The sequence below is a fragment of the Carettochelys insculpta genome, chromosome 1 (genome assembly GCF_033958435.1).
Source record: "Carettochelys insculpta isolate YL-2023 chromosome 1, ASM3395843v1, whole genome shotgun sequence".
NCBI lineage: Eukaryota > Metazoa > Chordata > Testudines > Carettochelyidae > Carettochelys > Carettochelys insculpta.
In genome coordinates, this window is record NC_134137.1 from 237,562,763 (window position 1) to 237,575,716 (window position 12,954).

The 12,954-nt window shown below is 43.4% G+C and overlaps 1 protein-coding gene across 1 annotated transcript in view; it reads right to left on the minus strand.

Annotated features, from left to right (window-relative positions):
* Nucleotides 1–12,954, minus strand: part of CRACR2A (calcium release activated channel regulator 2A) — an 83,972-nt gene that overhangs the window by 58,444 nt on the left and 12,574 nt on the right. The window contains exon 5 of the mRNA XM_074997327.1: nucleotides 9,896–10,042. Within this exon, the coding sequence (XP_074853428.1) occupies nucleotides 9,896–10,042 (147 nt within the window). The remainder of the gene's footprint in view (nucleotides 1–9,895; nucleotides 10,043–12,954) is intronic.

Below are 12,954 nucleotides of genomic sequence, written 5' to 3' on the forward strand. Positions count from 1 at the left end.
GTACCTAATAGCCACTGATAGATCTAACCTCCATGTATTTATCTAGCTCCTTTTTGAACCCTGTTAAAGTCTTGGTCTTCACAACATCCTCTGGCAAGAAGTTCCACAGGCCCACTATGCACTGTGTGAAGAAAAACTTCCTTTTGTTAGTTTTAAACCTGCTACCCGTTAATTTCACTTGGTGACCCCGTAGCTCTTTTATTATGGGATCAAGTAAATAACCTTTCTCCATTTCCTTTTTCCACACGAGTCATGATTTGATATACCTCTGTCATATCCCCCTTTACCCTCCTTTTTTCTAAGCTGAAAAGTCCCAGTCTTTTTAATCTTTCTTCATAGGGCACCTGATCCAAAACTCTAATAATTTTTGTTGCCCTTTTCTGAACTTTTTCCAAAGGCAATATGTCTTTTTTGAGATGAGGTGACCAAATTTGTATGCAATATTCATGATGTCGGTGTACCATGGATTTATATAGAAGCTATAAGATATTTTATGTCTTATTCTCTATCCCTTTTTAACTGATTCCTGGCATTCTGTTTGCCTTTTGACTGCTGCAGCACATTGAGTGGATGTTTTCAGAGAATTATCAACAATGACTCCAAAATCTCTCCCTTGAGTGGTTATGGCTAAATTAGCCCCCATCATTTTGTATGTATAGTTGGGATTATTTTTTCCAATGTGCATTACTTTACATTCAGCAACATTAAAATTCATTTGCCATTTTGCGGTGTAATCACTTTTTCCAGATCATTTGTAAATAGGTTGAATTGGTACCAGTACAGGTGCTTGGGGGAACACTACTAGTCATCTCTCTGCATTCTGAAAACTTAACATTTATTACTATCCTCTGTTTCCTGTCTTTTAAATAGTTTTCAGTACATGACAGGACCTTACCTCTTATCCCATGACAGCTTATTTTACTGGCGAGCCTTTGGTGAGGAAATTTATCAAAGGCTTCCTGGAAATCTAAGTACACTATATCCACTGGATCCCACTTTTCCACACACCTATTGACCATCTCAAATAATTCTAGTAGATTAGAAAGGCACGATTTTCCTTTACAGAAACCATGTTGACTTTTCCCCAAAAAGTTACATTTGTCTACATGTCTGACAATTTTATTCTTGCTATAGTTTCAACTAATTTGCCCAGTACTGATGTTAGGTTTACTGATCCGTAATTGCCACTATCACCTCTAGAGCCCTTTTTAAATATTGGAGTCACATTAGCTATCTTCCAGCCAAATAATACAGAATCTGGTTTAAAAGATAAATTACAAACCACAGTTAATAGTTCCACAATTTCACTTTTGAGTTCTTTCAGAACTCTTGGGGGAAGGCCACCTGGTCCTGGTGACTTGTAATTATAAAGTTTATCAATTTGTTCCAAAACGTCCTCTAATGACACAGCAATCTTGGGCAATTTCTCAGGAGGTGTCACATATAGGCCGTGTCTACACTAGCCAAAAACTTCGAAATGGCCATGCAAATGGCCATTTCAAAGTTTACTAATGAAGAGCTGAAATACATATGCAGCGCCTCATTAGCATGCGGGTGGCCGTGACACTTCAAAATTGATGCGGCTCGCCGCCACGTGGCTCATCCAGACGGGGGTCCTTTTCGAAAGGACCCCAGCTACTTCGAAGTCCCCTTATTCCTATGAGCAGATGGGAATAAGGGGACTTCGAAGCAGCTGGGGTCCTTTCAAAAAGGAGCTCCGTCTGGACGAGCCGCGCGGCGGCGAGCCACATCAATTTTGAAGTGCCGTGGCCGCGTGCATGCTAATGAGGCACTGAATATGTATTTCAGTGCTTCATTAGTAAACTTCAAAATGGCCATTTGCGTGGCCATTTTGAAGTTGTAGTCATAGCCATAAAGAATGGCTCAGGTTTTGGAATCTCTCTAACATCCTCAGTGGTGAAGATCGAAGCAAAGAAATTCACAATGGCCTTATCATCTTTGAGTTCTCCCTTAGCATCTCGATCATCCAGGGGCTCCACTGGTTGTTTAGTAGGCTTCCTGCATCTGATGGCCTTAAAAAACATTTTGCTATTACTTTCTGAGTTTTTGGCTAGCTGTTCTTCAAACTCCTTTTAGGCTTTTTCTTATTACGTCTTTATGCTTAACTTGACAGAGTGTATGCTCCTATCTATTTTTGTCACTGGGATTTAACTTCCACTTCTTAAAAGAGGCTTTTTTATCTTCCACTGCTTTTTTTACCAAGTGATTAAACCAAGGTGGCACTTTTTTGGTACTCTTACTGTGTTTTCTAATTTGGGGTATACATTTAAATTGGGCCTCCATTATGGTATCTCTGAAAAGTTTCCATCCAGCTTGCAGGGATTTTACTTTTGGCACTGTATCTTTTTATTTCTGTTTAGCTAACCTCCTGATTTTTGTGTAGTTCCCCTTTCTGAAATTAAATGCCATAATGTTGGGTTGCTGAGGTGCTTTACCAACTATGGGGACATTAAATTTTATTACATTATGTTCACTACTTCCAAGGGTTCCAGTTATATTTACCTCTTGAATCAGATCCTGCACTCTACTTAGGACTAAAAATATAAATCCAAAGAAGTAAAGAAAAATTACATAAAGAGAAGGAGGTCAGACTAGATCATTATAATGGTCTGCTCTGGTCTTGAAATCTATTAAATGTACACCACACATTCATTCTGGAGAAACACCAGTGAAAAGGGCATATTGGGTTATAATGCTATCAGTCTTATGTATTTTCTTTACTGTAATTCAGTTCTGTGTAGGCTTACATTTATTATTTTGGCTGTAATTTCACTGAGTTTAAACTCTGGAGCAGCCAGGAAAAGCAAACCGTCTGTCTTTAGACTGTGAGGATATTTACTTTGGAAAGACTAACAGAACTTCCTCTGTGCATGATCATTCAAAAATTCAGTATAAAAACATGTTTACTTTCTCTTTAGAAACCTTTCAGTCGAGTTATATGAGTAAGTGATGTCCCTAACAGCATGTGAGTTTGTGCTCCAGTGATGATCTACAAGTGATGACAGAAAAATATTGAGGCAAACCATGTTCATTTATCTAAAACCAACAGCTAGCAAATGCTGAAAGGCACAATTTAGATGGAACTATAAACATTTAGTGGAGCAAAATCTCTCATTCTGGTTTTATTAAGGCGAGTGCAACCTATAGGAAGAAAATTTTGGCCATGATTGACTGAAAAACAGACATGATAAATCAGTATTTTTCATTTCTTCAGAGGACAACGATACTATGATCTGGAACTACAAAATATTAGCCGGTCAGATCACATCTGCAAGTCTTTGCTGCTTAATTTGCTCCTCAAAGACCAGTAATAGTTTTTGAGCTGCAAACTCTGTTCACTCTTTAAAGGCTTAGAGAGTTTTAAAACAAACAAACAAACAAACAAACCATGCTGCATATAAGAAATTCATAAGTACATCAGATCTACTCATAGGCCAATACATATTACATGCATCTCAACAAAAGCCAGTCAGCTGAATTCAGTTCTCAATTAAATCAATGAGATCACACAGGTGTATTAGTAGAATTTGTGCCAACATGGGGTTATTACACTAACGGCTAAGGCTACACTCTTGATTCTACTTCGGGACACATTTGTACTGCAAAATAGAATCCGTGAGGCCAAACGCTGCACTTGAAATAGCAGGGGGTATGACAAGGTTTACCAGGAAGTTTGAAATAAGCACTTATTTCAAACTCTGGTACCATGTAGGCTGCACTGGGTTTGAAACAAGATGCCTCAAAATAAGTTACATAATTTACACAATGCAATTCACTTAACTTATTTTGAGCTAGGTCAGGGTTCTGGAACCAAAATAGCAAGAAGAGCCATTTTTTTCAAATTTGGTTACAAACTCAGTACTTCAAGAGCCACAATGCACATGAATATAAGACAGTCCTTAATAAATAATGTCAAACCATACTTTTTGTCACCCTTATTTTAGGAACAGTGCACACACAGGCTGCGGCCACACTTAGCCAAAGCTTCTAAATGGCCATGCTAATGGCCAAATTGAGGAATACGAATGAAGCACTGAAATGAATATTCAGCGCCTCATTAGAATGCTGCCAGCTCATCTACATGGGGGTCCCTTTCTAAAGGACCCTGCGCATTTCGAAATCCCCTTATTCCTCTCAGCTCATAGGAATAAGGGGATTTCGATGTTTCTAGGGTCCATGTAGATAAGCCATGAGCAAGCGAAATGCAGCACTTTCGAAGCACCGTGGCCGGCAGCATTCTAATGAGGCACTGAATATTCACTTCAGTACCTCATTAGTATTCTGTGATGTGGCCATGAGCACGACCATTTCGAAGTTTTTCGTAAGTGTAGACGTAGCCACAACGATTTGTACCAGTTAGGCTACGTCTACACGTGCACGCTACATCGAAATAGTCTATTTCGATGAATAATGTCTACACGTCCTCCAGGGCTGGCAACGTCAATGTTCAACTTCGACGTTGGGCAGCACCACATCGAAATAGGCGCTGCGAGGGAACGTCTACACGCCAAAGTAGCACACATCGAAATAAGGGTGCCAGGCACAGCTGCAGACAGGGTCACAGCGCGGACTCAAAAGCAAGCCGCTCCCTTAAAGGGCCCCTCCCAGACACACTTGCACTAAACAACACAAGATCCACAGAGCCGACAACTGGTTGCAGACACTGTGCACGCAGCATGGATCCCCAGCTGCAGCAGCAGCAGCCAGAAGCCCTGGGCTAAGGGCTGCTGCACACGGTGACCATAGAGCCCCGCAGGGGCTGGAGAGACAGTGTCTCTCAATCCCTCAGCTGATGGCCGCCATGGCGGACCCCACTATTTTGATGTTGCGGGACGCGGATCAGCTACACGTGCCCTACTTCGACGTTCAACTTCGAAGTAGGGCGCTGTTCCCATCCCCTCATGGGATTAGCGACTTCGACGTCTCGCCGCCTAACGTCGATTTCAACTTCGAAATAGCACCCAAACACGTGTAGCCATGACGGGCGCTATTTCGAAGTTGCCGCCGCTACTTCGAAGTAGCGTGCACGTGTAGACGTGGCCTTAGAGAGTTAAGTTACCCCCATCTCCAGACTTTACCTGCTTCAGCCCCCAAATCTACCCCCTACCCCCAAGCTTTAACTCCCATCCCACAAACTGTCCCCCCACACCCAGGCTTAACCCCCATCAGCCCCAACTCCACCCCCCATCCACAGGATTTACCTGCCTCAGACTACTGCTTCTCACGCTGCTCCCTCCTGCCACCTGGGTGTTTATTTTAAGGGCTATTCACAGGGAAGTGACTGATGTCAGCTGGGAGAAGCTGAAAGCCCAGGATGGGGGGCAGACACCCTGCAGCACCCTGAGGCAGGAGGGAGTCACTGTAACAGGTGTGCACCCTGGACTTGACACCACTGTGGCAAGCCATGCAGTCCAGCCCACTTGTTCTGGTTTGAGTATGGTGGGAGCCTCAAGAAGCCCTTCGCATTGGACAGTAGCTCCTGCGTGACTGGGAGGCAGAGTCCTCTCGCCCTCCCACTGCCAGCCGGCAGCTGCCTGGCCTCCTCCTCCTCTTCCCATGCACAGCTCCAGCATGGCAGCCTTGACTGTCCATCTCCCAGGCTCTCCGTCCCCCATGCGCCACTGCTGACTCCATTTGCTGCTCTGGAGGCTACCGCTGCTTAAACAAAAAAATCCCTACAGCCCATTTTAATGGCGGGTTTTGTTTAAGTACTGGCAGCCTCCAGAGCTGCAAGAGGAGTCAGCAGTGGCAGCACTCGGAGCTGCAAGCGGCTCCGTTAAAGAGCCGCATTTGGCTCTGGAGCCACACGTTGCCAACGCCTGAGCTAGGGTTACAGTGTAGCCCTACCCAAAGTGAACATAAAAATCAGACAAAAACTATATTAAAAAAGATAAGTTGGGAAAGTAATGAAATGTGAAAGTTAACACTGCTTGTGCATCCTTAACTCTGCCCTTTGGAACATATATAGGATGATACAGTCTAACTCTATGCCTATATAGTATATTTTTTTAGGATCCCAGCCTCATTCAGATGGGATGGTGCTGAGCAAATGAGGTAGGCGTTCAATAGCTATATTTACCTTAACTCTCCAGATCGTGGTCTCCTGGCTCATAAACTGCACACCTTGCAGCGCCAACCCCAAATGAGGCAGCTCTCCCATGTTAAAAAGTGTATGTGTGTATAATTAAAAAGATTGTATCACAATGCATTCATGCCTGGAGTGGGGGAAGAATCCATTAAAGTAATGGTTTCATTGGGTAGTTGAGTACTTCCTGAGTTCGCATGCTTCATATTGCAACCTTAATGCTATTTTAATGTTGTTTTTAATGGAATTTCCTACAAACTGATTTTTTCAGATAAAACAAAACAAAGGATTTCCATCACATGCAGCTCTCTGCTAGACAGCAGCAGAATGATCTGTTCTGTCCAGTACAATACACTCAGTTAGGTATAATATGATATGAAGCAGGACTCTTTTGGAGCTCTGCTTCCTTCTTTATATACCATCATCGATCACAATCCACAGCAGGGGAGCAACCAAAATTGGAGGGGGCCCCAGCTCTCCCTCACTGAGCTGCATCCCATGCCACACATTTCCCTACTGTTACCTGACACCCAGTTTCCTACTCTGTCTTCCCCATGCCCAGTTTCCCACACCCAGCTTCAAGAGCTGTCTCTTCTAATTACCTCTGAGTTCTCCCTGCCCCACTCCCAACCCTGAGCTCCTCCTCAGAGAGGCGGAAAGGCTAAAGAGCATCATCCTCACAATGGGCAGGTAGTCCTGGGAGAACCAGACCCCATCCTCCTGTGTCGACACTTCCTCTGGAAACACCAAAAACTAGATTCAATCCTATCACCTTCTTGCACATGAGGGGGCTTCAATGGCTCCTGCCCTACTTCTCATAGGGGCCTGGTGCCCTGTGGCTGCAAAGATGGGGTCTGAACAGATGCAAGGTGATCATAATGCCACTCAAATTTGGCACTCTTGCATCTCTGCTCTGAGGTTGTTTGTGTGACTGGGCCAAATTCTAGCATGTAGTGTTCTGACCCTGCACATGGGGCAAGGACACCATTCTAATTTGACACGACCTCCCCTTAGGTCTCCCCTTAGACCTCTGCTGTACTCTGCGCTGATTAGGCCTCAACTGCAGTATTGTGTCCAGTGCTGGGCACCGCATTTCAAGAAAGATGTAACAAAAGTGGAGAAGGTCCAGAGAAGAGGAACAAAAATTATTAAAAGTGTAGAAAACATGACCTATGAGGTAAGACTGAAGTAACTGGGTTTGTATAGGTTGGAAAAGAGAATATTGAGAGAGGACATGATAACAGCTTTCAAGTACTTAAAAGGTTGTTACAAGAAGAAAGGTGTAAAAATATTCTCCGTAACCTCTGAGGGCAGGACAGGAAACAATGGGCTTAAATTGCAGAAATGGAGGTTTAGGTTGGACATTAGGAACAATGTCCTGTCAGGATGGCTAAACAATAGAATAAATTATCTAGGGAGGTTGTAGAATCTCCATCATTGAAGATATTTAAGAGCAGGTTGGATAAACATCTGTCAGGGATTATCTAGATGTTGCTCTGTCCTGCTACAAATTCACTGAACTCAATGACCTCTCGAGGTCCCTTCCAGTTCAGGTATTCTATGATGTGGGGATGGTCGGGCAAAATGTGAGCACATGGTGTTGTTACCCGGTGCATGAAGTTTCAGTGCTATTCAAATCTGGCCTGACCTCCCCTCAATCATGACTAAGGAAAAGCTGGGCCAAATATGCAGCTCCCATGGGTGCTAAGAGGCAGGGAGTAGGCCTGAGCCACCTGCCTGCACACTTTGTGCTGCTCTTAGCCCAGATACACCTTCACATAAAAATGATATTCCACTCAATTTAAATACTCACAATTCAAAGCACTGTTAAAAGATTACCTACTCAGTGGAAACTTCCATTCAGTTTACGTACCATGTGTGCATATTGTCAATGGAATGTATGCAGAAGTACAATAATGTCAGTGTGCAAGCCTGCAATATGCTCTTTCAGTCAATATCGCTTGACCAAAGGGCAAGGGATTTGCACCAGAACATAGAAAGACATGCCTGGAAATGCTGAATGCATGTGCTTGTCAAATTTCAGGTTCACACCGTGTGATGGGGTGTCTACCTTCCACTTGCCTGGAAAGGGTTAATGCAGAGTGACAAGGGGACTAATTAACCCAAGTCACAGCTGAGGGAAATCAGGTGGGCAGTAGCGCCCCAGACCGAGCGAGGGAGTTCAGCGGAGGAAAAAGGTTGAGACTATAAGGACAGAAGTTTGGCAGAAGAAGTGGGCCACTGAGAAAGACTGCAGTTGGCCCCTGGGGGATGTGATTGGAGGCTACAGGGACAGGTGCCCCATAGTTTCTCCCTGGGAGAATGGAGTAAGAAGGCTTCATGCACCAGAGAATGCAGTGTGCCAGTTAGGAGGCGAGGGCTCAGGGAACAGACCTTGACTAAAGATGAACCTGAGCCACAACCTGAAGTGGATGGTGGACCGGGGTCCCCTGCAAGCCACTGATGGAGTGGCACTCTGGGGAAGTGAAGGAGAAGATTGCCTGAGACTGCTAGTGTGGAGACACTTTCAAAGACTTTGGTACGCAAATGAGGCAACACCAGACAGTGACCTGGCCAGAGAGATAAATCACAATGAGGTGGCAACAGAATATGGCATAAGAGAGGGGCCACTGCCTGAGGGAGATGTCATGCAACTGTGGGAAGGGTGTTGACTCGGCTACCTATTCCCCAGAATGAGCAGCAGAAGGTGCCATCCTCGGGGTGAGTGAAACACCTGGTCATATACCACATTCCACTAACGTCCTGGAGTCGCCATTGAAGCACTCTTTGTCCTTAACAACAAACAGTCCTGTGGCACCTTACAGACTAACAAGAGATTTTGGAGCATGAGCTTTCGTGGGCAAAGACCCGCTTCATCAGATGCATTAGTCATCTGATGAAGCGGGTCTTTGCCCACGAAAGCTCATGCCCCGAAATATCTGTTAGTCTACGAGGTGCCACAGGACTTGTTGTTTTTGAAGATACAGACTAACACGGCTACCCCTCTGATACATTGTTCTCAACAGTGACTATACCATTTCTGCTCAGACTTCCCAGGAAACACACTCCTGAGCTGGGAATAAATTGACTTTCAGTCTGAAAAGTAAAAGCTTGCCAAAGTTATAAGCACCTGTAAATTACATTTTATAATGAAAACATATGTGGGGGTTTAACTATAATCATCATTATGGGCTCCACTTGCTTTATGTGCGACGACAGCACTCTTTCAGAATTTTAATTGAGCATAAAGTCTGATTTCTGTGTTTTTCACCATACTGGGCCAGAATCACTGGCACTTTTTGAACACTTTGCACTGTTCCTTCATTATAAAGCAGCTGCAAATTCAATTTAACCAGCAAATTAAACTGGGTTTACAGCTGCTTTGCCTGGAGTGCTGCAAGAGTGTACTGGTTAACCTGATTCATTAGGTTCTTTTAATAATATTTTCTTTAAGGTGGTGGTCAATGAATGGCCACCAGCATAGAGATTTGTGTCGATGTAGTTTGCTAAAAACAGAACGCAGTTACAGTCATTTATGAGAGAATTTCAGAAAAGACAATTAGTAAATAGGATTAGGCAGGAGGAGCAAAATTCAGCCAGTTAGTTCTGTAAACTGACCAGCTCTCGAGATTACTGGTTAATATTCGCTTTAAAATCTCTCTTATCAGAAGACAATCTTCAATTCCCCAGCAAACTGACTGAGAGAAACCTCAGCTGGATTTTGATGGCAAGTAGCACATAATACATCTGAAGCACAACAGAGAGAACAGAGCAAAGAGATGTACAAACTTTTTCAGCGCCTGCTCCAACTCATTCTTTTCATTATCCGCCTCTTGGAGCTGGGAGAAAATTTTGACGAGAAATTCTTCAAAATTGGAAAGTAGATGAGGTTCATCTTTTCTCAGCTGCGACCAAAGCTGTCTTATATTGCTCTCACTGAGGGATGAAAAGAAAATAGAATAAGACTTGTGTTAGGGGATAAGATTTTTCAGGCTCAAGTAAACATTTGTGGCACCTTAGTAACACAAAGTAAATGTTGGCAGCTTGTTGGTCTGAACATGAGGCTTGTCATCTGCAAGGGATATTTAGGCAGGTGTTGGCCTTCATGCAGGTGTCAAGGATGGGATGGCTGGAGGAAGATGCAGAGGGATTATTTTAATTACTTTTCTTGGCAAAGCAGTTTATCACAATTTCCATCCCTGTGCATGAGAATGCTCCATGCACCAGGGGCATATCTCATCCTAAAATGTTAGGAAACAGAGAAGGCAGGGGTGTAAGGGCAATAAGTTCCTCTTCTCCACATAGGCCCACAGAGCACACTGAAATACTGAGAGGCATGAACTTGACCACCTGTGCATTCCAAAGTGCACCAGGAGTCACCAGAACCCGGCTACACCACTTTTCAAGTGAATGCTACAACCATGGGACTACAGGAGGTTCTGACGCAAGGCTCCCTCGGTCTCTCATGTTGAAGATGTTCCATTGTGGACCAATAAGGAAAGACTCATGTTCAAAAGAGGGAGAAAGGGAGTAAGAGCATGGGAATGATCCCACAGGCCAAAGGCTAAAGCATTCTCCCGCAAGATGAAAGATCCAGGATCCAAGTGCCCCTGCTTCAGCGGCTCTCTCACATTGTTGTGTCAGACAAAGAGATTTTACCCATGAAAGATTATGTACAAATAAATCTGTTAGTCTTTAAGGTGCTGCAGGACTCCTCACTCCCTTTAAACTGTTTCTCCACAGTGGAACAGCTGCAACTGAGACAATGAACAAGCTCCACATCACTGTATCTGGCAGTCAGTGGTTAGGACTCACATGTGACCTGAAAGAGTGGATTACAGACCAAATCCCTCCCACTTCAGATGGTGGGAGGATTTGAACCTACAGCTCTCACATCCCAGTTGAGTCCACGTACCATGGAGCTAAAAGTCATGAAAGGACCTTCTTCTGTCTCTCTACTCCAGCTGTTTTGTGTAAGCTTGCCTGTGAAACATGGCACCATTTGCACCACACACACGATATGACACTCAGATTTGACAAAATTCCTGTGGATTTATCGTTCTGTTTTTCCAGCCTACTCTATTTTGCATGCATATTAAAGGTTCCATCCTGAACAATTCAGGTATGGGCTTATGCTTGTGTAAATTCAAGATGTAAAGTGGTGAGAACGACAGGAAAAGCAGAGCAATCTGATTTTTCAGCAATAAAAGCCCTGCCGCACAGCTGCCAAACTATTCCTATTACAGGAAGTAGGATTTAGAGAGGTTACCTAAGAACCTCTGTTGTATGAAGAGCATCACTAAGACCACATCTTATTAGACGAATCCATTCTCTGCCCGTACAGTGTCTCTCCTCCTGTGCTCATGAAAATCAGAACATGAGCAAGCAGAGTGCTTTAGCTGCTCTTCACTGGAATGTAATTAATTACACTTAGTATTCAACCACATATGTGCCCTTGCATAGCCTCTATTCCCCACAGCCTCTATTCCCATTTGAGCTAAAATATAAGCTTGTTTACCACTTCTGAACACCACAAAAGGACCTGTAGGATTCAGGCCCTAGAGGAGCAGAGACAGCATATTGTAAATTAATATTCTGAACTTTTCCTTAGAATAAGGTATCTAGGGAGAGAGCCAAAGCCCACAAAACTCAGCAGAAAGACTACGATCACTGACTTGAGTGGGCTTTGGGCCACACACCATGCTCCTCACAAACCAGGAGGGAGATTCTTGCGTGCCCAGCATATTGTTTCAGTCAACTTTCTGCATGCCATTCTATTAGCTTAGAAATGTACCTCAGAGAAGACCTCATCTCAGTCATAGCCACACAGAACAGTACTATATGAAACGCAAAACATTTCTTAATTATCTTAATTATGGCAACTCTTAAAAATGAAAGGAAGGTGCAGCCTATTTGTGTGAATGCTGTTTTGACTTTAGCCAAACTGTTTTAGTTACTTTTCTCAGTAAGATTCTTCAGCTTCTCCTGTACATATAGTAATGGGGAAAGAATCCTTTCTACTTTGCTGTTCTCAGGGTGGGTTTGGGGTCTCTTTTTTTTTTTTTTTTGTACTTTCTTGTAACAGTGTTTCTTTAAGCCTGTTCACTTCTGAGTTAACTGACTAGAATAATCAGTGAGCTGGCTGCCTAGCAGTGACCCACAGCAGAGGAAGAGGGTGCTTGATCTCAGATGAGGATTCCCTCCAAGCAAGTGGAGAGATGGTTCAGACTCAGCATGTGGTGCAGATTTGCTGATCAGAGGCACAAACTGAGGCTTGGTGAACTAAATCTAAGCTTTTGCGACCTTTCAGTCTTTTCTTAATAAGTTTGTGTGGACTGAACTGTTCAAATTTTAGTTTCAGGTTTCTTTTTTTCTTAAAACTTAGGTATACTGTACCTCTGGATATTATCTCTGGGTTATGAAATGGCTTTTGTTTCGTCGTAAGATTTTATAAAGTTATTTAATTAAATTTATTTCTTTAGATTCTTCTAGAACTTCAATGTAGTGAGGCTGACATGGGGCAATCCTCGCTGAAATCCCTTACACACTGACCTCTGGATCTCCAGTACTGTATGGCTGTGGTCGTAGGGTTTTTTTTTAAGGTACTGGAGAGGGCCGGGAAGTCTGGCCCACCCAAGGTTACAACAGCACCTAGCATAATGGGGTCCTGCTGCATCACTGGAGCTCCAAAGTGCTAGTGCAAGGCACGTTATTAATGATTATTCATAATAATTAACAATAGCTACAAAGTTGTGAAAGAGAATCAATGATTTTTTTGTTGTTGTTCTTATGTAGCACAAAAGCAATTTAAGCATAGTCTTTGCCAGAGAAATGCTCTCTACATATTC